The sequence below is a fragment of the Alternaria alternata genome (assembly GCF_001642055.1).
Source record: "Alternaria alternata strain SRC1lrK2f unplaced genomic scaffold CC77scaffold_25, whole genome shotgun sequence".
Lineage (NCBI taxonomy): Eukaryota > Fungi > Ascomycota > Dothideomycetes > Pleosporales > Pleosporaceae > Alternaria > Alternaria alternata.
The window spans coordinates 82,894-110,063 of NW_017306214.1; the positions used below are offsets into that span (position 1 = coordinate 82,894).

At 51.8% G+C, this 27,170-nt stretch overlaps 11 protein-coding genes across 11 annotated transcripts; 6 read left to right on the forward strand and 5 right to left on the reverse strand.

The window, feature by feature from the left end:
• Positions 1-92: 92 nt before the first annotated feature.
• Positions 93-1,082, reverse strand: CC77DRAFT_1024812 (P-loop containing nucleoside triphosphate hydrolase protein). The gene has a single exon (XM_018525941.1). It carries the CDS (start codon positions 954-956, stop codon positions 210-212), a length of 747 nt encoding a protein of 248 aa, XP_018380870.1. The 5' UTR covers positions 957-1,082; the 3' UTR covers positions 93-209.
• Positions 864-3,546, forward strand: CC77DRAFT_1079477 (DUF1741-domain-containing protein; the record flags this gene model as incomplete). The annotated part of the gene is made up of 7 exons (XM_018529302.1): positions 864-1,316; positions 1,385-1,591; positions 1,652-1,805; positions 1,861-1,973; positions 2,047-2,387; positions 2,466-2,891; positions 2,979-3,546. Exons 1-7 carry the CDS (start codon positions 1,233-1,235, stop codon positions 3,544-3,546), a joined length of 1,893 nt encoding a protein of 630 aa, XP_018380871.1. The 5' UTR covers positions 864-1,232.
• A 191-nt stretch (positions 3,547-3,737) lies between these two features.
• CC77DRAFT_946178 (PLP-dependent transferase) lies at positions 3,738-5,495 on the reverse strand (the record flags this gene model as incomplete). The annotated part of the gene is made up of 2 exons (XM_018535063.1): positions 3,738-5,343; positions 5,398-5,495. 2 exons carry the CDS (start codon positions 5,493-5,495, stop codon positions 3,738-3,740), a joined length of 1,704 nt encoding a protein of 567 aa, XP_018380872.1.
• Positions 5,496-6,286: 791 nt separating this feature from the next.
• Positions 6,287-8,308, forward strand: CC77DRAFT_1054005 (hypothetical protein; the record flags this gene model as incomplete). Its single annotated transcript, XM_018527777.1, has 5 exons — positions 6,287-6,340; positions 6,399-7,056; positions 7,153-7,345; positions 7,416-7,867; positions 7,947-8,308. 5 exons carry the CDS (start codon positions 6,287-6,289, stop codon positions 8,306-8,308), a joined length of 1,719 nt encoding a protein of 572 aa, XP_018380873.1.
• Positions 8,309-11,401: 3,093 nt separating this feature from the next.
• On the reverse strand, positions 11,402-12,539 carry CC77DRAFT_1024818 (hypothetical protein). Its single transcript, XM_018525942.1, has one exon. The coding sequence runs from the start codon at positions 12,277-12,279 to the stop codon at positions 11,452-11,454; it is 828 nt and encodes a 275-aa protein (XP_018380874.1). The 5' UTR covers positions 12,280-12,539; the 3' UTR covers positions 11,402-11,451.
• Positions 12,465-15,681, forward strand: CC77DRAFT_1034827 (DNA/RNA polymerase; the record flags this gene model as incomplete). The annotated part of the gene is made up of 9 exons (XM_018526897.1): positions 12,465-12,485; positions 12,847-12,885; positions 12,952-12,957; positions 13,021-13,134; positions 13,193-13,360; positions 13,568-13,739; positions 14,063-15,036; positions 15,142-15,178; positions 15,404-15,681. 9 exons carry the CDS (start codon positions 12,465-12,467, stop codon positions 15,679-15,681), a joined length of 1,809 nt encoding a protein of 602 aa, XP_018380875.1.
• Positions 15,682-15,861: 180 nt separating this feature from the next.
• CC77DRAFT_1099027 (50S ribosomal protein L16) lies at positions 15,862-16,818 on the reverse strand (the record flags this gene model as incomplete). The annotated part of the gene is made up of 2 exons (XM_018529981.1): positions 15,862-16,696; positions 16,743-16,818. The coding sequence occupies 2 exons, from the start codon at positions 16,816-16,818 to the stop codon at positions 16,020-16,022; spliced, it is 753 nt and encodes a 250-aa protein (XP_018380876.1). The 3' UTR covers positions 15,862-16,019.
• A 165-nt stretch (positions 16,819-16,983) lies between these two features.
• On the forward strand, positions 16,984-20,750 carry CC77DRAFT_1024822 (DNA replication factor C, large subunit). Its single transcript, XM_018525943.1, has 3 exons — positions 16,984-17,273; positions 17,322-20,111; positions 20,181-20,750. Exons 1-3 carry the CDS (start codon positions 17,110-17,112, stop codon positions 20,533-20,535), a joined length of 3,309 nt encoding a protein of 1,102 aa, XP_018380877.1. The 5' UTR covers positions 16,984-17,109; the 3' UTR covers positions 20,536-20,750.
• Positions 20,751-21,566: 816 nt separating this feature from the next.
• Positions 21,567-22,271, forward strand: CC77DRAFT_921265 (hypothetical protein; the record flags this gene model as incomplete). The annotated part of the gene is made up of 1 exon (XM_018533719.1): positions 21,567-22,271. A coding segment is annotated over one exon (705 nt), but the record flags the coding sequence as incomplete, so codon positions are not given.
• Positions 22,272-23,370: 1,099 nt separating this feature from the next.
• CC77DRAFT_1054011 (hypothetical protein) lies at positions 23,371-24,888 on the forward strand. The gene is made up of 2 exons (XM_018527778.1): positions 23,371-24,208; positions 24,256-24,888. The coding sequence occupies exons 1-2, from the start codon at positions 23,562-23,564 to the stop codon at positions 24,563-24,565; spliced, it is 957 nt and encodes a 318-aa protein (XP_018380879.1). The 5' UTR covers positions 23,371-23,561; the 3' UTR covers positions 24,566-24,888.
• Positions 24,889-25,066: 178 nt separating this feature from the next.
• Positions 25,067-26,728, reverse strand: CC77DRAFT_946466 (MFS transporter; the record flags this gene model as incomplete). Its single annotated transcript, XM_018535085.1, has 4 exons — positions 25,067-25,244; positions 25,322-25,693; positions 25,758-26,451; positions 26,521-26,728. The coding sequence occupies 4 exons, from the start codon at positions 26,726-26,728 to the stop codon at positions 25,067-25,069; spliced, it is 1,452 nt and encodes a 483-aa protein (XP_018380880.1).
• Positions 26,729-27,170: the final 442 nt, after the last annotated feature.

Consider the following 27,170-nt stretch of genomic DNA (forward strand, 5'->3'; position numbering starts at 1 on the left):
GAGCTTTAACAGGTCAGCCTTTTCGCTTTGTCATCTGTGTATCATCACTTCTGCATGGCTGGTAGGTCTGGACGCATGGTCGTACGGCGCACTGGCGTTGACGGATATTAACAATCTGGTTCGGAATTGGAGCATGTCGTGTTTTGTGGTCAAAAGAGCTCCAAAGTGATATGCATACAGGCATAATAATACAATCTTCAAAACTGCCTTCATGTTCCCTTGACCACTCGCCTCAATACCCCAGCTGCCCAGCGCAAACACTGCGTCATATCCCCCTCTGCTTCCCTCGGCATGCCACATATTCCAACACTCTCGCAAACACTTTCGTCCAACTCCCCGTCCACGTCCCCGCCCCTGAATAGAAATCTATGATCTTTGACGTAATTCGGCCATACGATATCATCGACATACCCCGGTGGATCTGTCCAGAACCCTTCAATAGTTACATACCCACTCCGCGCTTCGCGCCTGCGCTTCGCAGTCTCGTAGGAAGTGCGGAGGAAGAGTTTGACATCAAATAGGGAGCGTATGTCCTTCATGTCTTCTGAGAAGAGGAGGAAGCCATCGACGATGCAGATGCGTCTTTCTTCCCACCCCGGCGTACTACTACCCAGCCACGTCGATACATCCTGTCTCAGTTTCTGAATCTCAGCTTCAGGTACACCGTGTTCTCCGACGCTGTTTTGATCTTCCTGACTGACTAACCAGTCTGGGCTGTTTCCATGTTCTTTGATGTGTTGGAGGGCTTGTTGGAGTGCAGGTAGGTTGAGCGACTCTATGCAGTCCCAATCCTGGACGCCATTTTTGACCGGAATCTCGGCGTCGGTGAGGTAAAAGTCATCGAGATGTAGAATGAATAGCTTTGATGGCGGGAATATGTCGCGGAGTAGGCGAGAGAGTGTTGTCTTGCCAGATGAAGAGGGTCCTGAGATGCCGATGAGAAGGGGTGACGGCATGTTTACAACTTTTCTTTTCCGCCGTGCTTCTGACGTGTCTCTCCAATGGCAAGCTCTGTAGCACACTGTCTATTTAAATTACGGGCGACATACAACGACTATGACTATCAAGTCTTCACACGTGCAATGGTGGGGCTTATCGGCGTCCGATCGCCCAACGGCCCGCTAGTTCCCCATATTGCGCGACGCGACACCTCTGCAACTACTGCGATTGAAGCTTGACCCTGCAGCATCCCACCCCGACATAAGCTGCAGAGAGCGCGGAAGCGTCCTACCATGGAGCCATCCCCTCTAACCCAGGACTCGCGGCCTGAAATATTCCAGCCCAAAATCATATCCCTCTACGAAACCCTATTCAAAGTGTGTCCTCTCTCTCCCTCTCCCGCCCACTTGCGCCAGCAGTGTGCTAATGCAAAGGGGCGCCCCAGGAAGATGACGAAGATGTCGAACTGTCCGAGGGATTCTGGCAAGAATTCTTTCTCCACCGCCCCGATACAGCCGGCCTGAAGCGCACACTGGCCTCGATTGCGCCAGACGAGATGCTCCACCAGCAAGCGCGTTCACAGCAACTCTTCCGCCACGCCCTCCTCCGCGTCAAGCAAGCAAAAGCACCCGCCGACGAAATCGCCCTCGAGGTACCATGCCGCTCTTTGCCCTTAACGTCCACACCCAATCTCCATGCGCTTACCGCTTAGACCTTGACAGTCTTCCTCGATGCCGCTCTTACCAAGAAATACACGAATCCTAGCTCCGACATCATATCTGTTCTTACGGGGCTCAACGATGCGGACGCCGTCATGACGGATTTTGTAGCCACGCTGGATACGGCTATACGGGGTGGACGTGATGGTATGTTTTATCGTCAAGACCCCAAGGATTATCGATACTGATATCGACATGGCAGTTGCTTTGCGCCTGAGGGCCGTTCGAGCGACGCTGAGTATAACCGCCGCTGGCTTTCAGACTGCGCTGCCGAGTTACTTTACGCATCGCGATCTGTTTCCGAGTCTCATGAAGGTATGTTAGGTCGTTGTATATATATATATATATATATATATACATGGACAAATTAACTCAGCAATCCACACAGTACATCTCCGACTGTCCCTCGACCCCTCAAGTCGTCCCCGCCCTCTACCTCCTCGGCCTCCTCACAAACTACAACAAATTCGAATTTCAAAACCCGTATCGCCTGCGTCTCGACGACTTTGTCAACGACGCCATCATACAGGACATGGTGAGCTGTTTCGGCGACACGTGTAGGAAGCTGAGAGATAGCTATGTAGCTGTGCAAGATGATATGCCCGAAGGTTGGAGTCTGGGATCTACACTTAGTTATATTGGCTTGGGGGCGCTGGCGGGGAGTGGGAGTAGGCCAACGACGCCAACACCGGCGGCCCCTGAAGAGGCAAAGAGCCTCTTTGCTGCATTGTGAGTAACATGTCCTCTTCTTCTTCTGCTTCTGCTTGCTATGCCCACAGCTAACATCTCTTCCTCCCCTTTTCCCAGACCTGGTCCGGAAATCGGCATCCTCCTCTCTGTCTACGACTTCGCAAACGCGAATAAAGTCTTTTGCTTCAACCTCGTCAAATCTACCCCCAACGCCTCGTCCGACGCCGCAGCAGCCTCACCATCCCCCCTCAGCGCGTACCTCTCTTTGACGAGCTACATGTTCCAGCATGCACACAGGAGTGCGAGGGCGGCGCTGTACACATACCTCAGTCTCTTCGTGCTGCAAATACTTGTCGAGGACCAGACGCTCGCGAAGCGTCTGTGCAGTGAGGAAAGTAAACTGGACGTAAGGTTGTGTCGACAGCGACAACCTTATTTGCCGGTTGTGAGGGGGGAGAGGGTGCCAGGTGCTGTTGTGTTGGACATGATGAGTGATGCTATCAGTCATAATCTAAGGAGACGGTTGGATGTGGATTTTTACATGTGAGTCTATTCTACAATCTGCTATCCGGGAAAGGCGGGAGGAGGAAGATATGAAAGGAGAACGACTAACACTTTTTCTTTTTACAGCCTCTGTCTCGGTGTCCTATTGCGTCTGCTGTCCCACCTCAGTCGGACAAAAACGCGCATCACGTACCATTGGGCAGAACTCTGGCGAACTCTCCTCTCCTTTGTCCGCTTCCTCACCACGTACGAAAGCGACATCAAGAGCAACTACAAATCCAACAAGATGATTGACCTGCTCGTCAACCTCCTCGCTTTTGCCCTGTCGAGCGGCGAAAACTTCTTACCGGATCCAGCCGCGTACGACGACCTCTTCTACAAGCTCGTCGAGAGTGGCGATACCCTCGTCAAGTTCCGAGACGCGTTTGCTTTGGGGAAACAGGGGTCCATGCAGACGCTGATTAACGTGTCGAATCACTATCAGGCCTTGTTGAATGACAAGGGCAAGGCGAGGAAGCATCTTAGTCCGCAGGAGGTGCACGCGGTTATCAAGCAAGGGTATGAGACGTTGAGTATTGACGCGAGTGAGGGATTGGATCGGTGGGACAAGTTTCGTGAGGCCGACCACAAGTCAACGTTGAAGAAGATTGCCAGGGTTGTTGTGGAGGATGCTAGGGGATTAGGTGGCGAGTAGTGGACGATAGTTGAGCAATTAATTCAAGCAAAAAAAAAAGTGGTTGCACCGTCGGGGAGAGAGGACTGGTGTATGTGTTGACTTCACCATTTGAAGAATATAACAATCTGATACTCGATGGGTATGTAAGCTTCCAGTCCTCCCGTCCAACCCGAGACCTTTGCATGGTTTCCCAGCTGCACACACCCTCCTCACGCCTTGTAAAGCGTATCCAAAAAGCCCTTGGCCAAGTCGACGACGACACTCTTATTGGGCAAGCTTCCCGCCACACCGTACAGTGCCGCGGTATCGCCCTTGACAGCGCCTTTTGCGCCTTTTCCTTCAGCGATACGCTTGCGCTCCGCATCCCTAACCTCCTCTGTAACCTCGACAAGATCCTCAATCAACTTGTCCACAACGGCGACAATGGGCAGGGTAACAGCGACATGGATAGCGGGCGGACTCTGCAGGGCATTCAAATGCCAGCCCTTGTTCGACATGCCATCAGCAATGTCGTAGATATCCAGCGTGTTGGACAAGAAAGCCACGACGGAGACTTTGGGCTGTCCGATAATTTTCAAATCAGGAGATAATTGCGGGTTCTCGCGGATAGCAGTTTCAATCTTCTTCATGCCGCCGACAATCTTGTGGCAGGCGTCGAGATAGCCGTTGCTGCCTTGCTTGACGAGCGAGGCCCAGCACCCTGCAATGAGAGCGCCAGGGCGAGAACCGGCAATGGAAGGCGATGCGTAAACGCCGCCGGACCAGTCAGGCGAGATGAAGTACTGGTATTTGCGGTAGACGTCGGAGCGGTACAACACCGTCGAGTTGCCCTTTGGCGCAAACCCGTATTTGTGTGTGTCGCAGGATATGCTTGTTACGCCTGGGAGACGGAAGTCAAAAGGGTCAAAGTCGAAACCTGCTTTGGGTAGCATGGGGATGATGAAGGAACCCAAGCAACAGTCCACGTGTAGCGGGATCTTCTTCTTGACAGCGAGTTTGCTCAGCCCAGAGATGTCGTCGATGATGCCGTGGGGGAAGTTGGGGGCAGAGCCAACCAATAGCACAGTATTCGGATTGATCAGCCGGGAGACGGAGGGCAAGTGGACTTTGTAAGACGGGGCTTTGCAGGACACGAGATGCATTTTGATCTTGAAGTATTCGCATGCCTTGCGGAAGGCTGTGTGTGCGGTTTCTGGCAAGATCATCTCGGGAGACGAGACGCCGCGCTCGTGGTAGGCTTTGTTGCGGGCAGAGAGACATGCCATGAGAATGGATTCTGTGCCGCCCGAGGTAGTCACGCCGGCCGCGTCTTCGGGTGCGTTGAAGAGGGAGAGCACCATGGCTACGATCTCGGCTTCCATCTTCCTCACACCAGGGAACACATCGGGGTGGATGGGGTTCGCAACGGTGAACTTGCCAAACGCCTCGGTTTGCAGTCTGATCAGCTCGTCCCCGCCGTGGTATACCGCGCCGCTGACTCGTCCGTCTTCCCATCGCGTGTGCTCCATGTCGGCCAGTTCACCCAGCTTCTTGCGCACCTCTTCTTCGCTCCATCCTTCAGCGGGTAGACTGGTGATGCGCTCGACTCCGGGCCCGCTCGGAACAAGCTTGCGTTCGAGCTTCAGGAGAGATTCAGAGACTTGGGCTTGTACTTTGTCGCGCACACCGGGCAGTCGGAGGAAGATGCCGTAGAGGTAGCGGCGGATGCTGATGTAGGCATCGCTGATGGAGCCGAAGATGCCGCGACCTTTGAGTTGGTAGAAGGTAATGCGTGTCCAGCGGAGGAGGAAGAGGACAAAGATGATGTTGCGCAAACTGTATAACCCATGTCAGTACACTGTGTTTCCTTATCGCTGTCAGGGCGCATACACATCGATGTTCAGGGCGACGAGCTGGCCGTTAGCGGAGCTCTTCCGCGCATTGAACGTATCGCGTAGACTGACGGGCAATCGCGAAGAGCCAGGCATCGTGGGCTTATTGAGGAGTACACTCTAGGTCGGCGCCAGAAGCATACTGTGGAAGCAGGAATGCGAAGCCGGCACGCGCATTGATTAAGCATTGCCAGAGGGCTTGCCTGCTACGTCAAGCGTCGTCTATCACATGTCTCGGAGTGCCAAGACACCCGTTGCCGACCGCCTTAACGGTTTAGAAGCGGGGCATTGCTACTTTGGGAGACAACATCACAAAATGGCAGCTCGAATGCATCATCACTGTGATAGTACTCGGATTATGCATTACGACGAATGCCATTGGACATGGCTAGATCGGGTCACCGAAACTGACCACCATCATGTGTCCTTGCACACGCATTTAGTATCGCATCCCGGCCAACAGACTATCCAAATATGTCCCGGCCAACAGACAACAGAAAGAGCATGGGTGGGAATCAAGATTCCTAAGCTGTATCAGGCATCATCAATGCTAGGGGTTGTAAAGGGTCTTGCAAGCAACGGTTGTTGGGCGATATCATGACGATTTCAGGGTCGCGATCCACAGCAACATCCAAATCAGATCATCAAAGACGATGAGAAGGTTGGAGGGGCTTTGATAGCGACATATTCCGGGTCCATGAAGGTGTAATGCTATGGTACAGTGGCCAACGAGCCAAATTAATATATACCCTTCTCGTTGCGAACCTCGCTCCTGCGTCTGTGGCTTTCATTCTCTCGATCCATCCTATCAATCTTCCAGCCTGTGGATGGGCTGAGTACCTCCTTTCTCTCCACTGACCATATCGCTAACGAGCCATTTTCCCACAATGGCGACAAGACCACGATGTCGAAGTGACAGTCTCCAAGGCCGCAACATCAAAGTACGCAGAAAAACTCATCAGGTTGCATGACTACATCAATTGACCTTTTTCTAACCAGAAACCATTCATCCCATCAGTCCCAGGTCCAACGAAATGTGCACAGCAACGAATCCCTACTATCGAGGTCACTGCAGACCCCAAGGGCAAAGGCAAGGCTATTGACTACACTTCACGTACACCTATTGCCGATGAGTTCATGTCCGAAGCTTTCAAGTCTCAGAGATGCTCCACGTCTTCCATGTCTTCTATAGAGTCGGCATCTACTGAGCAGGCTGATCTCTCCCACATTTCAAGCGACATGTACGCACCAGGCCCTTCTAGCTCCAAACCAGTCCATCCTAGGTCTACACCAATCCCGTTCTTTCCATCCCCACCAGTTACCAGCGCCCGGGTCAGTGTTCCAGAAACTGGCGTCACCATCTCACAGAGCGAATCCGCTCCCGTCCCGACTCGCGGACATCGTTCCGAATTTGAGGGCAACGGAGGTTGCACTTCCGAGACCTCGTCTGTGTGTACTGAGCGCCCGACTCAGCACAAGATGTACCTGTCTGCTGCCACCTCCTCCACACGCAGAGATAACCCCAAGGCGAACGGGCCAAATGGAGGTCGAGAGGTTTGCCTCCAGGTGCCGGCTCCGAAGGTCAAGCCGGTGTTTGATGTTGTTGCTGAGTATCACGGATTGGAGTTGTTTCGCATCAGTGACGCCGTGCCTTATCGTGAGTACTTCTTTCTTACAATAGATGGGTTGAGTTGCGACTAGGACATCATATGTCCCTATAAAGCATCTCCGAATCACTGACAAGATTGTACAGTACTTAGTACCCGCAACATACGCACCCGTCTCGCGTCCATCACTGAAGACAATTTGTCTCATACCCCCAACATCCACCCGGGCAAGATATCGCGCGGTAGCCCGGACGCATACAGCTCTCTCGACCTCTCTCTCATGGCCATCCTCCACTCCCTCCGCAACGCCTCCTCCACCCGCCAGGCTGTTGGGAATTGGTATGTGCTATCTCTCTCTCCCTCTCAGTACATTCGAGACATACACTGACCTCGCAACACGTCCATCCAGGTACACCCAAGGCCTCGCCACGCGCAAAGACAGCCTGATCCTGTACGAGCATACTGCGGCCACCGGTCCGGAACAAACCCTCGTTTCAGCCGCCAAATTCCACGACATGGCGCAAACATGGCTGCTCCTCCGCAACCCGTCCAACAAGTCTGGGGATCTGCCTCACGCCATCAACTCCTGGATAGACATCATCACGGGCCTGCGCAAGCAAAACGTTGATATCAGCAAAATTGATACGAAACTCTACTACGAGCTCACGACGGTGCTCGAGGGCGAGGCGCTCCGACGCCGGATCGCTGAGATTGCGAGGTGGAGCAGGACGGGGCATCTGGATAAACGGTATGCGGTTTGGTGCAAGTATGTTGAGGGAACGGAGGAGAAAAAAATCAAGGTTACCGGGACTCAGCATACTGTTACTACAGCTGGTAGGAAGGAAAAGGACACTCGCACAGGTACGATATCTTCAACGGCTTCACTACTCTGAGTGGGGGACATGTAACAGTTACACTGATGTCCTTTTTCCTTTACTAGACGGACTCTACACCAAACGCTTTGCACACGAGCACCACCGCCACCACCAGCACCCCCTCGGGCGCCCCAGATCCCTCGTCTCCGACGACGACGAGAAAGCACAGCGACGCGCCGGGAAAGCAATCCGCGCTTTCACTGCAGCTACGGCCGCCGCTCTCGAGACGCAGAGGAAGGAAAGAATTGACCAGCAGGGAGGCGTGATGCGAGGTATGGCCAGGGGATGGGCCAACAGGAAGAAGAGAAATACCGTTCTCTTTGTTCTCTTCATTACCTTCTTCTTGGGGCCGTTGGTTGGCGTGCTGCTCTGGGCTATGGCTATGCGCAAGTTTGATTGGACGCCGGGGGCGGGGGAGGGGTATTAGATGGGAAGGTTGACGAATCGTGATTTCGAAAACTGACAGTGGTGGTGGTGGTGGTGAGACTTGGGTCTTTGTGATGATTGTATCGCTAATATTGGGAAACGACGGGATGGCGAGAAAGAACTTCCATGGAAGATGTTGGGCCTGAAAAACCCAACGTATACTTCGTAGTAGTTTTTCCCTTCTCCGTAACTGTTTGACACTCAATTCATCTACATCTCCTTGAATTTCTACAAGGCGACCATGTTGAACTCTCCGGTCTTGCTGACACAATGTCCCAAGTAGTTGTCAGACAGAACGGCGTCCGTCGTATCAGACGCATCCGGCACCAAGGTTCGTCTTCTTGGTTGCTGATGTGCAGGGCTGGCAATGATAATGTTATGCCCAGACTTCCCACGTGGAACATGCAGTATTGGCAGTGGTAGTCCCTTGGCTTTCAAGACTCTACTTAGTGAACACGAACCTGTAAACCAATCACGTCGACATGCTCGACAACCGCTAGGTCAACGGCCCTTGATGTTGTGCAACTAGCATTCACCAATATCCCTTACTAACGTACGAACAATGGCACCGCATCTCAACAACCTACATCAAGCTCTACCCAGGTATCCTTGTCGTTCGCTTACTGCTCCTCTAGGGCTGACTGTGATATTGTATCTCCGAACCCTTTCGAGGCACTAAACTTACCGAATAAATCTTTCGTGTAATTGCTCATCTCCGGCGTACCGTGCTTTCCGCTCCGCTACGCATTCCTTCTCCGCTCCGTCCCTTAGCACTCGACGCTATTATAGCACACGCGAACCAGTCCATTCCAGACCCTTTTCGCGTGGTTTTGGGCAAGGGTTATTGTGGTTCTATTGGTGTTGCATACCTGAAGATCTTCATTTCGCTAACGGCTACGGTATGACGGCGGGACTAGGAAGATGGGAAAGCGATGCGATGACTATCCGCGATGAACATGGACGAAGAAGAGTTTGTCCTCCCTGCGGATGGGTGTCCCTGAGAACAAACCAAGCTGACGGTTCATCGTCGGGATGCGAACAACGCACACCATCTCTCTCGCTCGTACTTACTACATCTCGACCATAATCTCCGCGAAAAAAAGAGAACATGGTAGCTTGCCAATCTCCCAGCTTGCAGCGAACATGCCGTTTGAGAGCAGTGGCGATGAACACGATGTAGCGAGCGATAGAAAAAAAATGGGAATGGTTAGCGGACTTTTACCTATTCTTAGCTCCCCTTGCATTCCTTTTGCAAAAGTCCAGAACGCTCAAACGAAAGCGCCCATACCCTTTGCAAGCCGCGTTTTCATTAGCACTCCCGAGGAAACTTGCACCCCAGCACGAAAGCGTTCTTGACTAGTCAATGTGCAATCTGCCGCAAATGCGCTTTCATGTACGATGACGACGCACAAGGTGGCGGGTTGATGTTGGTTTCTCGTCGTGGTTCGCGCTCAAAGTGTTGCCGGAGAGTGGTTTCGGCAAGGTAAAAGGTAGGGGTAGAGCAAGTCCTGTACTGTAGCCCTGCAGGTACGAATTTGGAGAACAACGTGTTTTACTGGGCATGCAGGAAAGATTGCGCTAGAGTTGGGGAGACACGAACACGAACGGATTTGTTCGTGTAAAGACGATAGCCGTTTTTTCTTCTTAGCACACAAGGGCTGCAGGTACGAAGGCAAGTGAGGTCAAGAAAAATGTGTTCTATGCTGGGCCAACAAGAAGGACAAGTGTCGGTGTGTTGAATAGCAAGAAAACACGAACACGAACACGAGCCTGGTTGTTTATGTGGAGATGTACTATCGTTCTTTCCCCCATACATCTCTTTTGTTACACGAGTTGTTCGAGTCACAAAGCTCGCACTACGGTTATAATCATCGAATATGACAGCTGTCAAATGCTCGCATTTTGCCAAAGATGTTTCCACTGTGGCTTTTTTTAAGGCTATGAATTGCACAAAGATCCACCAACAGTCTCGAGTCACAAACGTAGGCGCGAAGCGGGGTTACGACATGAAACACGAAACGAAAAAGACAAGATGCGACAAATAACTTATCGATGATACGAGATAACACCGGGGAGCGGACTATAGGTGGGTTTGGCGGGGGTTGAAACTCGAAACGAAAAACAACATGTGACAAACATGTGTTTGAACAGGGAAACGGTTTTGTTACAGTTTTCCAACCTCCGAATATTCACCTTGGGGATTACTCACTTATCGATCCGAACTAACAACTTATGTACATAAGCCGGCAATACTCATTACATGCAAAATCTCCCCATACTGCATTTGTCTCCGCTGCCCGATACGGTGCTTACTGTATGCCCTTCGTATCGCTGCGTCTTCACGATCTCTCGGTGGTTTTTCCAGCCTCCCGCCGCGCCACGTCATACCCTGCTCTCTGTTCCGTATTATGATGGTGAAATCCTGGGGATCTGGCTCAAGGATAGTCAAGGATAAAAAAGCTCGTATTCGGATCCCATGTCCTTTTACGGTTTGGATCCGTTATCCCCCCAGAGGGCAATGTCTACGGCTAAAGTCGACTGCGTTTTGTTAACTTTGGCGATGATGTCATACTCAACGCCCGCCTACCGAATACAGCATGCAGATGCAAGAAACCGCTGCATGAAGTGGAGGCAAAAAAAGACGGATGTGGCTTTTGCAAGCTATTCTTGTTTTTTTCCTGACGTGCATGGCTCGCGTGGACTTGCAAAAAGACTGCAAGATCAACATGCCCAAGTGCCTTGTCATGTGTGAGTTATGTGGCTGTGGGTTCGTCCCGCGGCTGCTAGATGGAATCGATCGGCAGACGATCTTGTCATGTGGTCATGTCACAACGGTGATCGCGAGGCAATGTCCACATATGCGCCCACAAGGTAGGATTTGCATGTGCGAGCGGTGTGTAAGTGTATGAAGCGTAGATATGATGGATGTGTTGAAGGATGTATTGGTATGAGTAATAATAGTTGTAATAGTAAATGGCATGCGATGCTATGCTAGTATTGTCGCCCAGGACAATGATGATGGTATGGTATGCAAGTGGTATCATAGAAAAGAAAACACCGAGAAATGCCCATGATGTGTGAACGCCTGAATCCCCCCTTCTGTACAGTTCGTAGTCGTAGTTCCTGGTCGCGTTCCAAATGTCTTCATGAACTATCCTCACTGATCGTACCCTCACTGGCTGACGACACGGATGATTTGCTGTCAGATGGCAAGGGACCAAGCGTCCATCTCCAATCCCTCGTCCGCTTCCGTCGACCGGCAACGGGCGTTTCGGGCGCAGAATCGCTGTCATCTTCGCTGCTGGAAGAATCCCTCTTGTCACCCGCACGCGGTGACTTTCTTGGTGAGCTCTCTGCTGAAGAAGCAGTACTGCTGATGGAGAGCTGAAGAGGCGATATGCTGGTGTTCGAGATGTTGACCGCCGGCTTCAGACTCAGACTCGGTTTGCCCGTCTCGGCTTCAGACTCGCTTGACGTCGTCTCGACACTCGAAGTCAGTGACGACAGCGTCGAACTACTCGACTCGAGATCGGAATGTGCGAGAGTGTATTTGGTGGTTGTGATTTCCTCCTCGAGTGGTGTGCGGAAGGAAACACGCTTCTCGGCGGGAAACATGGGGCGGGTTGAGGAGCCCATTTTGCGTGGTATTATTGCGCGGGCGGGGCTGTTGGAGAGGATAGAAGTGAGGTTGTGAGGTTGCTTGTAGGGTATTGAGCTGGTGGCTGAGTCGGTGGAGGCGGACGTGAGTGTTGATGAGAGGGTGGATGCTGAGTTGGGGGTGGTGGGTGCTGGGGCCGGGCGTTCATAGGCGTTGGAAAATGTGTTGCGGACTGTTGGCGATACAGCAGAGAGGGTCTCGAGACGCAGACTGGCACCTTTGCCCAGGATACGTGGTTGCTCAGTGTTGATGGAGAGTTTGGGGCGCAGCGGGGCCTGTCGCGGCGGGGGTATTATAGGCAGCTGGGTAGTCATACTGGACATGGCAGATGATTGCGAGTACGACGGCGTTATCGAGAGGGAGGGGTGTGATGGCTGCAAAGTGGACAGCATCATGTGTTTGGGTTCGCGTGGGCGGAATAGGCGTGTGCCGGGTAGGTTAGGTACTGTGCAGATGATTTGGGCGAGGGGAGCCGATTATTACATGGTCGACGAGGGGCATGTCCCTATTAACCAAACTCGTCTGCTGCATGCCACCAACCGTCCTTGTGGATCCGCAGCGGCGCGCATCCCAACGCGCGGAGGTGCACTTGAACACGAAGCGCCTGGCCGGGGCGCTGCTCCCAAAATACACACTAGTCCGATCCAAAGATAGATGCAGGGTGGCAAAGGCGTGGTCGTGCAGGGTTCCGGGTTCAGACGACTAGCGCACTCGATCTGCAGCCCGCCCACCCAGTGTCGTGATAGGCTACCGTCTGTCCACCACACGTCGCGGCTTCACGCGCGCTTCATCTGCTGCACGCCGCCGAAACATTTCTGCTGCTGCTTCACATCTCAACACGTGCATCGGCGCTTCTCCTTCCTCGCACCAAATCCATGAAGAAACTGAAACGGCAGTCCGACTCCGTCATAGTCCACTTTGTTCGTAAGCACCACGCACAGCCTTGACGCCTTGGTCGCCCTAACTCTTGTCTCGTATCGCAACAGGACTACGTACGTACTTTCTTTACCACGTGCGCCCACGCTTGCGCAATTGAGTAATATCAATCTCGACAGGACTGCTTTTACGCCAGCGTATTTGAACATGAGAACCCGGCATTACGAAGCTTGCCACTGGCTGTGCAGCAAAAACAGATTATCGTCACATGCAACTATGAGGCCCGCCGACGAGTACGAATCTGACCGTGTCTTGTCATTCCCCGCCGCAGTTGACTGAATTCTCTCACAGGGCTTGCACAAGTTGCAGCTGATCCACCAAGCCAAGAAAGTCTGTCCAGATGTAGTCATCGTCCTCGGTGAGGATCTTACTCGATTTCGGAATGCTTCCAAACAACTATACACGTTTTTGCGATCCTTTTCCTGGAACTCACGTGTAGAGAGGCTAGGCTTTGATGAGGTAGGTTTGTCGTCGCTTCTGGTTACCTTGCTTGTCCGTAAAGTTCCCGTCGTGTCTCAACACCGCCACTGTCCTCCATCCCATCTCCTCTTAGTTTTCCCCAAGACCCACATTCCCTGCCATGAATTCACCATCCAAATTTCCTCACCGTCTCTATATACGGTATACATGACGCGAGTCATAGCATGCTAAGTCTCGTTGTCCTAGGTCTTCCTGGACGTGACCGACATAATCGATTACAACATCAGCATCCTCAACCACAACGATCTGACAAACGCCTTCTTCTGTCTCGCAAAGGAAGATCCCACAAGGGGCTTTCCTTACGATGCGACAAGGCTTACGGGCCATTTGTATCCCAAAGCGGCGAATTATGACTTAGGTAAGCGGAATAAGGCCGTATGACGTACAAGATGTGCCGTGGTTGGTAGATGTTCATGGGCCTGAATTGGGCGGAATGCAAGGCTGACAGTCTCCTTGCTGAATCCCTGCGGCTCCCAAGACCAGTGACGGCGGCTGTGGTACTGCCACCAACAGTACGCAGTTTGACGATGCAAGATCACATCTTGTGCGCTAGAGGATGCTTTACATGACCATTAGTCCAAAGAACTGATGCGTCTCCAGGAACCCCACCGAATCTGCTGCATCTTCGATTGGCGCTAGGAAGTCATTTTGCACATTATCTTCGTGCCAAACTCCACCAAGACACGGGCTATACAGCTACTGTTGGCATTTCTACCAACAAGCTTTTAGCTAAGCTTGTAGGCAATACACATAAGCCTGATGCTCAAACCACACTCCTCCCGTCGTATACCGAGGACGGGAATGTGGGTGTGAGTGTCGATAACGTAACCACCTTCATCGACGACCACGAAGTCGGCAAAATCCCCGGCATCGGCTTCAAATTAGCACAGAAACTCCGTGCTCACGTCTTACAACGACCTGCGGAATTTGATGCTGGACTTGTGTATGGTGGCACCAAAGAATCTGTTCTTGTCCGCGATGTAAGGACGTTTCCTGGTATGGGTCCCGAGTCGCTTGAACGGTTACTTGGCGGTCCAGGTGTACCACATGGTACCCGTTCACGCATCTGGGGTCTACTAAATGGATGTGATGATAAGCAAGTTGGACAGGCGAGAGAGATACCTCGCCAGGTTAGTATCGAGGATAGTTATATGCGTTTGGATACTTTGGAGCAGGTGACTAAGGAGCTGAGGATGCTTGCGAGGAGATTACTCGAGAGGATGCATACGGATCTACTGGAAGAAGACGATGATGCAGAAGATCAAAATACAGGCTCATACACCTCGAGACCAATGAAGCGGTGGCTAGCCCATCCTAAAACCCTCCGCTTGTCAACTCGGCCACGCCCACCCCAGAATCCAGATGGAAGCCGCAATCGGTCTTTTGCTCGGATATCAAAGTCCGCGCCCATGCCCACATTTGTCTTCAACCTCAACGCGGCTACAACCACCGACGCCATCGTTGACAAGCTACTTACCGAGGCATTGCTGCCTTTGTTCCGCAAACTCCACCCAGAGAAACGAGGGTGGAACTTGAGCCTCGTCAACGTTGCTGCGACCAACATGACAGATGCAGCGAGCGAGAAAGGCGGTATCGGACGGGACATTAGCAAAATGTTCAAGCGCCAGGATGAGGTGCTCAAACAATGGAGAGTGGTGGAAGAACCAGATCGATTTGAAGAAGAGCGTCTGGAAATAGAGGAGCCCAAGCAAACCCAAACTGAACAAGAAGAACTAATAATGTCGGACGTGTCGTTTGAGCGAGGAGATGTAATGATGGACGATTGCGATGGGAGTAGTAGGGAAGAAGGCGGGATCGTCGAGGAGCCTGAAGTTCACAACCAGAAAGAGGAAGACAATGAATATGATGATGAATATGAATGGCTGGAGGAAGACGAGCTTGCTCATCGTGAACCACGCTTTCTCCTGATTCAGTTGGAGAAGCAGCTTCAGGGAGAAGATTCGGATCAAGGCGAGCCACAGATCTTGTTGATGCAATCACCTTCTTCGACTCCATCTTCAGAACGAGAAGAAGAAGAAGAAGAACACTTGTCCCAAGAGCCCTGGCTAGCAGAATGGAAACGCGAACTCGCAGAAGACAACGCCGTCCTACAAAGACATGGCTCTGAAGACTTCCCCACGGCGTCACAAGACGTGGAAGCTACTGTCAGTGATGTCTGGGAGGCAGAAGACGACGATGATATGATGGATGCGGAGGACTCGTTTCGGTGCGAAGAATGTGGAGCAGTCATGCCGATGTTTGCGTTGGGTGCACACTATCGATGGCATGAGCACATGTAGTTGATAAATCGCTTGGGAACGCCTTGTAATTCCGAATCTGGAAGAGACGTGCAGAGGCTAAACGTTCTCCTCTTAGACTCAGTAATCAAGCAGTACATGTCAAATGCTCGCGAAAGAACTCGGAGTTCCAGATTAGTTGTTTTCTCCATGTCGAACGGTTCTGATTGTGCAATTCAATACATGCCGCTTATACGTCACATTTGCACATCCTCCTACTTTGCGTCATCGTGGCTACAAGAGCATCAGAATACAACGTTCCTCGCGTTCGATCTTGTCAATGTCTTTCGATTATCAATGTCGCTGTTGTACAGTGTGATACATACGCTTCCCTACTCCATTCACATCTCTACCCTTGGTCCATTCGCCGGTGCAGATGAAGAAGCATCAGGAATCCTCGCGGCCGTCTGCTCAAGCGGCTCCTTCCTCCTCGGTCTCTTGAGATCTTCTGCCGTAATACCGTTCAAGCCCACCTTTGTAAGACCCATGACCGGCGCATCACCTTTTTTAACAAACTCATACAGTCCCGGCAACTTGTTGCCCGCAAGCCTAAACGCATCCCTCACCACCTGCTCGTGCAAGTCTCCCTGAATCTCAAAAATAATCTTGCTCACCGCCACCCTCGACGTCCAGCGGTCAAAACTTCCTTTGCCCTTTCCCATTCGCACGTCGTTGCCAGACGTGTACACACCAATGTTGGCAGCGATGCGCATGTAGAGGCGGAACTTCATGCCACGGAGACGCTTGCGAATGGTTTCCTCGGCGATGCGGAGTTGATGGGCGGATATGCGTCGGTCGTGGTCACGCATGCGCAGGCCGTAGTCGCCCCAGACGACAGTTGTGCCGCGCATGGAGCCGCCGGTGGGGACGCGACAGCGGCCTTTGCGTGATTTGCGTGACTCTCCGGCTTTGGGGGCGAGATAGTTGAGGCGGGTGAGAGTTGTAGAGAAGAGGCGGGCGGAGGAAAGAACACTAGGTGCTATGGTTTGGGGTTTAACAAGGCATGTCTGTTGTAGTACTTTGGGCCGTTAGCGGAGGCGATGAGAGAATTACGACATTCATACGTGTTAGCCGCGATGCAGAGATGTTCAATCGACTGAATTGAGCCATCAGGCTTTGTGATATCCTTGGTGGCGGCATGGTGTTGTGATGTGATGTCGGACTTGGGTTGTTTGGTAACTTTGGTGTTGAAGTTCTGATGCCAAGATCTGACCGTGGCTGCTGTGGCGCATGCGGGGGATGTGGCGTCAATGCGCCTGCCTAATTGTCTAATTGCCTAATGACCGCGCGAAGGCGCGTCGTGCACGTCAACGGTGCCTGGCGTTCATCAATCCACCCAAACCCCATCCCCACCCATTGCTGGGCTCAACAACTGTCTGCAAACGCGACACCCTTCTCGGCACTAATAGTACGCGTTTTGTATCAAAAAAGATGCCTGCCGACATTCGCAGCTTCTTTGGCGGCGGACCCCCGAAGGGCAGCCAGGACGCAAAGAAGAAGGATGAGCCTGCGCCGAAAAAGGCCGCACCCAAGAAGAAGGGACGCGCAAGTCGAGTTGTAGAAGACTCTGACGATGACGATGAGGAAGACGCGAAGTGAGCAACCCTTACTGTTCTGGCGACGTCAAAGCTGACAGTACATAGGCCCAAGAAAACCACACCAAAGAAGCCAGCCGCGAAGAAGGTCAAGCGCGAGCCGACACCAGAACCCGTACTCGAAGAGACTACCACATCCGATTTCTTTGCCAGCTCAAACAAACCCAAGCGAACCGGGCCAGTCAAGAAAGCTGTGGACGAGCCTGCTACAACACCAAAGAAGGCGCCTGCAAAGGCAAATGGAAAAGCGTCAAAGACGACTACTCCGGCATCTACCACAAAAAAATCTGGTCGTACAAAGAAACCCGTCACATCCTATGCCGAGCGGGACGACGAAGATGAATTCCCGGACGATGACCTAGACGACGCAGACGACATCTTCCAAGACAACATCAAGGGCAAGGGCAAGGATGATTACAAGGAAGAGCCAGAGAGCGGCGACGATATGCCTGTACAGTTGCCACATCGTGGAACACCGAAAGCGCCCGCAAAACAGCAAAAAACGATCAAAGACGAAGACGACTTCGATCCGGAAGACGAGGACGTCGACATGAAAGATATCGACGCGGAAGACGATTTTGTCCAGCCTGACGAAGATGAACAAGCGCTTAAGAGTAAGCCAAAGAAGACGTCAACTGCAGGCAAGAAGCGGAAGTCACCCATACCAGATGAGGAAGAAGAGGGCGAGGAGGAAGACGAAAAGCCCAAGAAAAAGGCACCGAAGAAAGCCGCTCCAGCAAAATCGCCAGCGAAGAAGAAGGCGAAGAAGGAGGAGCTTGAAGACAGCGCAGATATCCAGGCCATCTACGACAGCATTCCTACCGTGCGAGCACCCACACCTCCACCCAAAGACGAAAACGCCAAGTTCAACTGGCAAGCAAACGCGGGCCGTGGCGATGTTGCGCCTGCTGGAGGCTCATCTGGTGACATGCCTCAGGGCTCAGATACATGTCTTGCAGGTCTGACATTTGTTTTCACTGGCGTATTACAGAAATGGGGTCGGACAGAAGCCCAAGAGCTCGTCAAGCGACATGGCGGAAAGGTCACAGGTGCTCCAAGTAAGAAGACCAGCTATGTTGTACTAGGCACAGATGCTGGTCCTAGCAAACTGCAGAAGATTCGAGATATGGACATCAAGACAATCGACGAAGATGGACTGACACAACTCATTGAGAAACTGACGGCAGCTGGCAACAAAGGTGACAGCAAAGCCCAAGCTGAGTATGCTGAGAAACAACGCAAAGAACAAGAGAAGATTGAGAAGCAAGCTGCCGAGCTCGAACAGGAAGAGAAGAAGCGCCAAAAAGAGCAGGCAGCGGCACAGGCAGCAGCCAGTAAGAAATCGGGCTCAACAGTTTCAGCAGCTACTTCCAGTACAGGTCCTGCTGTCGACTCACGGTTGTGGACCACCAAATATGCGCCCACATCACTCACTCAAATATGTGGCAACAAAGCAACCGTCGAGAAGATACAACGCTGGCTGCAAGCTTTCCCGAAGAATCTCAAGACTGGTTTCAAGTTGGCCGGTAAAGATGGTAGCGGAGTATTCCGTGCCATCATTCTGCATGGTCCGCCTGGTATCGGCAAGACTACTGCAGCGCATCTTGTCGCAAAGCTCGAAGGCTATGACATTGTTGAAAGGAATGCCAGTGATACCCGGAGTAAGAAGCTGATCGAAGATGGTCTACGTGGCGTTCTGAGCACCAACTCACTCCACGGGTACTTTGCTGGAGATGGAAAGCAGGTTGAAGGATCAAGGAAGAAGCTCGTTCTCATCATGGATGAAGTCGACGGCATGTCTGCGGGTGACCGCGGTGGTGTCGGTGCGCTCGCAGCTGTCTGCAAGAAGACAGAGGTTCCCATGATCCTCATTTGCAACGACAGGAAATTGCCGAAGATGAAGCCATTCGATTACGTTACCTACGATTTGCCCTTCCGACGTCCCACTGTCGACCAGGTACGATCGCGTGTTATGACTATTGCTTACCGAGAAGGCCTGAAGCTGCCTCCGACAGTTGTCAACGCACTCATCGAAGGCAGCCATTCCGACATCCGGCAGGTTGTCAACATGATCTCTACCGCCAAACTCGACCAGGAAGCCATGGATTTCGACAAGGGCAAGACAATGTCCAAGAACTGGGAGAAGCATGTCATCTTGAAGCCATGGGATATTACACAGAAGATTCTCGGTGGCGGTATGTTTGCCTCGAGTAGCAAAGCTACGCTCAATGAGAAGATTGAACTCTACTTCAACGACCATGAGTTCAGTCCGTTGATGTTGCAGGAGAACTACCTCGGCACAAATCCCATTCTGTCTGGACAGTACGGAGGCAAAGAGAAGAATCTGAAGAATCTTGAGCTGGTATCGCAAGCGGCAGATAGTATCAGCGACGGTGACCTCGTCGATCGTATGATTCACGGCTCCCAGCAACAATGGAGTTTGATGCCTACCCACGCCGTCTTCAGCTTCGTCCGCCCCGCCAGTTTCGTCTCCGGCAGCACAGCCGGAAACGGGACGCGATTTACATCGTGGCTAGGCAAGAATAGTACCACCAACAAACTCAGTCGCATGATCAAGGAGATTCAAGCACATATGCGGTTACGCTCTTCTGGTGACCGCCACGAAGTTCGGCAGCAGTACGTCCCGCTTCTCTGGCACGACTTGGTAAATAAGCTGCAGAAGGAAGGAAAAGATGCTGTTTCCCAGGTCATCGAGCTGATGGATAGCTATTACCTGACTAAAGACGACTTTGACGCGATTATGGAATTGGGGGTTGGGCCGATGGATCAGGAGAAGGTTAAGATTGATAGTCAGACCAAGTCTACCTTTACACGACTGTAAGTTCCTTTTTCATAGACCCTCATCCGCTCACTTGCCCCCTTGAATCTATGCTAACAACGTTGTAGGTATAATCAACAATCTCACCCTCTCCCTTTTATGAAAGCGTCATCCGTTACTGCACCGAAAGGTAAACAAGCGAAAGAGAAACCAGATCTTGAAGAGGCGATTGACGAGAGTGATGATGGCGAGCTTGTGGAGGAGATCAAGGACGAAGAGGAAGATGTTGACTTGAGCAAGGACAAGTATGTCAAGCAGCCTAAAAAGAAGGCGGCGCCCAAGAAAGCTGCAGCGAAGAAGGGAGGGAAGCAGAAGAAGGATGACGATGACGAGATGGAGGATGACGAAGATGAAGAGGATGTTAAACCGAAGGGCAAGGCCAAGGCCAAGGCTAAGGCTGTGCCCAAGGGGAAGAAGAAGTGAGCTGGCAGATGATGGTGGAGTAACAAGGAGGGACTTGAGCGTGTAGGTATATGAGCAGTGTACAATATGGTCCATGGGTGGTTCTTCTTCAAGTTGGATTGGTATGCTAAGCGTGTCTATGAAGTAGCTATGTTGACTTGGTCGACGTGTAAATCTATATAGCAAATTCGCCAAGCTGCGGCGCATAGCAGCATACATAATTTAGTGTCTGTTTCAAACCTAGAGACTTCAGAGTGCATCCAATAAAGTGCGGATACCCTGTGGCGTCATCACATGCGCTCGATGCACAAACACCGCTGTGTAGATTAACATGCAGTAGCCTGCATGTATTGGAACACGGCAGCGGCTATCTGTCCATGATTTGGAAGACTCACACCGACAGACCACCACACTGAGGGCATGGTCTCAATGCTAAAGAAGCGGTCGGTGAGGTGTGGAGAAGGTGTTTGTTCGGGACGCACCACCCCGCTTCTGTGAGAAGCCGCATCGTACGCAACTTGGCACACCAATCATCGACCGCTTGGACGGCGACTCGAGTCGCCGAGTATCAAGAGTGACGCGACGGAGGTGGTTTGGCGAGTAGTTGTGTCCATGATACGATGGATTGCTGCGTAAAAGGTGGTGGAGTCGAGGAGGGTACCTCTGCAGAGCCGCAACTGAGCAAAGTATTTCTAACCAAGTTTGGCTCTCTCCCCAATACACGCCTGTGGCCTGGAATATAAGGACGCTATATCTCCGTGACTCCATAGCAGACGGACAAACCCCACAGAGACGATACGCTAAGCCTTACCCTTCTTGTTAGCATCGTCACTGCCGACACCATGCCGGGCGAAGTTACGCCCTCTCAAACGCCCAGTGAGTTGCGATTCGCTTGTACCGCCTTGCATCGACATCGTTCGCAAGGCTGAGAATGGCCCCTCTCCAATGATTGCCAGCAAGCTGAGGCTGACAAGGCGTGCGCCACAGCAGCCCACCCCGCCAGTCGCACAGGCATGTCGCTGGCCGCCCTCGAACTCGACAATCGCGGCCGCGTCAACCACACGCTCAACGACTGGGTACGGCAGCCCGATCTTTCGGCTCGATTAGTGCGCTTCGACGACGAGTATCTCCGGGGACTGGAGCAGATCGACATCGACATCGACATCGAGAGCCTGTTGGACGCGGCAAGCACAATTAAGAGCGACCCGTCCATGGCTCCTGCCCTCCTCCACCAGACTCACCCCGAAACGCACAACCCACCCTCATTGCGCTCCTGCGTCACCGACGCAACCCCCACCGAAAGCAGCATAAGCACCAACCTCGCCAGTCGATTCTCCGGCGTCCCGTTGCTCGAAGACAACAATGGCGTACTAGAAATACCCCGCGCGCTGCACTCTAGAACACCCCTCTACGAATGCGCCTTCTGGTTCCTAAACTGCGGATACGTCTCGCAGCACAAGGAAGAGTGGGAAATGCATTGCTCGTCGCACTTCCGCGGCGAGGAACCGCCCCAGACGGTGCAATGTCCACTATGCGACTGGGCAGCGACGTGTGACTTGGGTCGACATGCGTGGAGCATGCGCATGCAGCATCTGGCATACGAACATACGATGCGTGGGCAGACGCTGCGTACGTCGAGACCTGATTTCGGCCTCTTCCAGTACCTGTGGCAGAGGCGGTTGATTGACGATGCGGATCTCAAGGAGCTTAAAGGTGGGAATCATAACTTGACACATGCGCCGGGGAACTTTGTTGAGATGAATGACCGGAGGGGACATGATAGGAATAGCAGGAGACATCGTCCGGGGGCGCAGCATGCGAGAGTTCCGCCGAGATTGCTGGAATCACGCGGGTACTGATTGTTGCTGAGAGTGTTGTTCTGGCATATCCTACACCCACAACTTGCCGCGTCGTTTCCTTTCCTTTCCTGGACATGGCCTATTTTTCCTGTATCTTGTTCCCTTTCGGTGTCTTCTCTTTTCGGTGTTTTTCTTACTTGATATCAGTGTTTTGTCCACAGATTGGTATACCCCGGACATAAAAGCATAGCTTGGGAGTTTTGGATCTTCTTTCAGACGCGCTATCACTTGCTGAAAGATGGACTTTGTAGGCGAAAGGAACTTTGGCACGTTGCTTGCGGAAACAATGTAGATGCGCGTTAGCCCGTCGTAATAGAATAATGGGAGACTTGATGTGGGCTCAAAAGGGCTAAATACTATTCCTTCATCCAACCCAGTCTTCTCGCCTTTCCGACTAACCCCCAATTCAGCTCTCGATGCAGTAGTTTGCCAATCTCACGCACCCAACGAATGAACCTGATTCGTTACAGTCAAATCAATATTTACCTCATCGTCATCTTCAGCCGCCAGCAGACGGCTCGCGTCCCGCAGTTGAAACGCGTCTGCCTGATTCTTGTGTTACCGATGCGGACTAGCGAGGTCCATAAGAGGAAGTCCCAACCTGGGCTTGAAGAAAAAGGTGTGCGAGATCCTGTTGGAACGATGGATTGAGAGAGATACGTTAGGATGGAAAGACTGTGAGCATGGTAGTGTGTGAGAGTATGGTTGTTGTCGTTAAGTCTGCCTCTGTGCGCGCCCAATGAGCCAATGGGCGCTACAGCCGTCACACGTAACTACACTAACCACTCCACCACAGCACTACTAGTATTGTTGTGTAATAAAGCTAGAGAGTGTGTGTATATCGCTATGTTCTGCTGCAGCTCGCTTGTTTTAGTCAGGACTTAGAGTTTGAGAGTTGGCTTTTTTTGTTCAATCGCGTGCTGCAATACTATCACCCAGCTGAAGATGTGCATACAATACAGCACCACTAACCCTCAGCTGAAGATGTGCATAAATACTGTAACACTGATTCTCAGCTGAAGACACGCAAAGACAGACGGTCCCCATGTTTATTTTTCCAACTGAGCGTCACTGTGATGAATAGCTCCTCCATCTCCGTTGATAAAGCGTTCCGCTGCACAATTCAAGGTTGCTTCCTCAGCACACTTACTTCCAACAACCCTCAGCTTTCATTAATTTACCTTCAACATGGCCACCTGCGAGGTTTCAGGCACCTCCGACATGTACGGTCTCGGAATTCGAGTTGGATTCTATCTCCAATGGATGTCGTCGCCAGCAACCGCCTGGATCGCACCTGGCGAGACGTCTAGTCTGCGGACAGCGAATGCCTTCTTTATCTCAGCAACTTTCATCGGCCTTATCATCGAAACTGCATTGAACCACCTTGACGTCATTGAGATATACGTCATCCTTCTGCTGGGATTTGGTGCTCAATACTCCTGGCTGATTACAAGTCTCTGGCGTGTAGCCACCCATTTTAACGCCGGTTGGGATCCGACGAGGCACATGAGAGCTCCGATTCCGTCTACGATGTATTGGTTTCTCTACAACACCGTTCAAATTGCTCAAATCGTTTTTCAACTCTGGTTCTGGTTGTACAAAATTCCAAGAACAAATAACGAATGCGCGCGGTTCGGATTCGCTTTCTTCAAAGTTAAGCTGACCAGCAATGGCTTCCGAATCTTCAACGTCGTTGTCATGGTAGTCCTACTGGTGCTCATGGTCGCCTTTTTTGTTTTGCATCTCCGTCAACTTTGGCGTGAAGGTAGACTTCCGCTGTCGACTAATGCAGCAGCGATGACCATGTCTGAGATCCAAGAGAAGAGAGAGCAAGAGTATGAATCCCTAACATTCTTTCGAGACGTGCTGACTTGATATACAGTCGTGTCCCAGAGAAACGAGAGAAGGTCCTCTGCATCATTGACACGGTGTATCGAGTCGTATCAATCGCAATGGTGATCCTTGCCACTGAATTGACGATAGCGTGGAATAAGATCCAAGGTGTGAATGATACCAAATCCGTCGGCCAACTGATTCCACTCATGATTGGTGTCGGTGGTATCGGGCACGTTGTTCTTGCAGTGATTAGAGGACCGAAGACTGTGGACGAAATAATGCAGGAGTATTATCAAGAGGATTCGTACAATATGATGGTTATGGGCGCGTCTGCCTCGAATGGAAGGGAAGAGTAGATCCCCGATTATTTCGAATCGGACTGAGATCCGGGACCTCAGCTAGAACGTCAGTAGTAACCTGTACCTTAAGCCAAAAAGAAAATAGGTGTATTGGGGACAAGAACTTCTATCCAAACTATAAGTGTCCAGGCCTAGTTGCTGATGGCGGTGGGTGCGCTTGTTCCGCCAACGCCATGTTTAGTGCGCGCGACAACCTTTCCGAATTTCGACAAGCACTACGGAACGCATCGTAACACGTTGATACGACTGATACGCTATGATATAACCAAGCTCACTAGCAAAACGGATAAGGCATGACGTGGCGAGGTTGAAATTTGCATTCGGGGGTTTCTTTCCAAATTAAAACCAATGTGTTCATCATTCATAACTAGAGATATCATCAAATAATCCAGCTCATACATGTTATCCCCACCCATCTAATCTGCGCTAGCTCTTGCCAGCCGATTCTTATTTCTAGACATGGTAGATATACGCCTAGTCAAAACCATGTGCGCGTATCTAGTACACGTAGAAGGTCATGTTCTCGCTGTCGCGCTCCTTCAGCTGCTTGTTCTTGCGCACGAAGAGAATCTTCGCAACCCACGCCAACAGCGCAGTCGCAACAGAGAACGCAGCAGAAGAGCTAAGCGCAATGATGTATTTTGGCTCGTCAGACTTGGGCCATAGGTATGGTGTCCTAAAGATTTCACTGTTAGCTCTTGCTTTTGAGATTATCCGAAAAAGGAGCGGTTTGGAGGAGGAGAGGAGGCTTACCAGATGAACGAGGCGTTCATGACAGTGGTGACAATACCGATAGCGACGGCCTTCTTCTCGGGTGTCTGACCACACGTCGATCCACACCAACCCAGAATCAAGGAGTTGACACCATAAGTACCGATTGTGAAGATGATCATGGCGACATAGCGGCCCGCGGTACCGATATCAGCACAAGCCAATCCAAAGCCAAACGTTGCAACGGCCTTGGAAATAGTAATATGCCACGTACGCTCGTTGAACTTGCCAGAAGACCATGATACTGCAATGGTAACCGCACCAGCGATGAGGTAAGGCGGGCACGTCAGAACAAGAGTAATGGTCTTCCCGAAGCCGAGCGTCGCCACGACGGTAGGGAAGAAGTTCTTGAACCTACAGATGTGGAGATGCGAAGTCAGTGTATGTCTCACATGTATTCTGTACAGTCATAACTTACCCGTTGGCAGCGAGATGCATGTGTGCCATGAAAGCGAAGATCCAGACCATGGGGTCCTTGCCCGCTTGACGGAAACCAGCCCACACTGACGTCTCGCCCTTGTTGCCGACGGTGTCGAGCGCCATGCGGTTGGTGGCGAGATCGCGCTCTTCTTGCGTCAACCACCACGTGTTGTGCGTAAAGTCGGGAAGAAGGAAGAAGCCGACGACGGCGATGACAAACGTAACGGCTCCTTGCAGGATGAACAACCACCGCCATCCCGTGATGCCACCAACGTCGCCGAGGCCGTGGAAGATTCCTGCTGCGATCAGGCCGGCAAAGGCGGTTGCGAGGATGTTTCCGGTGTAGAGGATGGCGATGCGGGTTGCGACTTCTTTGCGGGTGTAGAAGGTGGAGAGAAGGTAGACAGCACCGGGGTAGTAAGGCGCTTCTGTGACACCGAGAAAGAAGCGTGTTAGAAGGAGGCCAGTAAAATCTTTGGAGAGGGCTGTGAGAGCTGAGACGACGGCCCAGAGCATCATGCAGATGCCCATGTATCGCGATGGACGCGTTCGGTTGAGGAACATGTTGCTGGGGATCTGGCCGAGGAGGTATCCTACAAAGAGAATGCTCACGCATGTCTGGTACTGGCTGCTGGTAAGGTTCAGATCTTCTTCAAGATCATCGAGACGAGCTAGTGCGATGGCATTGCGATCTAGATAGAAATGTACGTTAATAAACAATCATCGTGGCAGATATCATTGTCGCGAGACCAGTGACTTACCAAGATAGTTGAGCCAGTACATGCTCCACAACATGGGCATGATCCATCGGTCGAGTTTCTTGACAAGCGCAATCTCTCTGGGATCAGTCTTCTCGTAGGCACCAGAGTAATCCACCTTGCCAACAATAGGCACAGGCTTCATGAGCTCCTCATCCCGAGTTTGCGTCTGCTCGAGCTGGACGATCTCATTCTTCTTGGAGTCGAACATGATTTGGAAGTGCGTAAGGGACTAGTTGCAAGTATCAAGTTGAGATGGGAAGAGTGCGTGTGGGGAAGAAGCCCTTTGGATCAACCGAAGCGTGAGCTGCTTGACCTGGAGAAGCCACAATCCGGGGACGTGGAGTAGGGCTCTTATACACCTCAGGCTCCCTGCCCACTCCCCAGAATGTAGCATGGTGTTGTGGATCAACATCGCCCCCAGATCATCTCTATTCCCCATCTTCCGAAATCACACGACAATTGTTTAGGTACCTCCGCGCATGCATAACCTCCAAGACATCCAAGCGCGCTTCTTCCGGCCGCCTTGGACAGTCGTGAGGCTTGATGGCGCTTGAGGTATGGGGTCGGGGGGTCTCCGGTGGCAAGTGTGCCCGCTTGCTTGGTCTTGGAAACTGGCTATCAGTGTGCGTTCTACCATATATCGCATATTA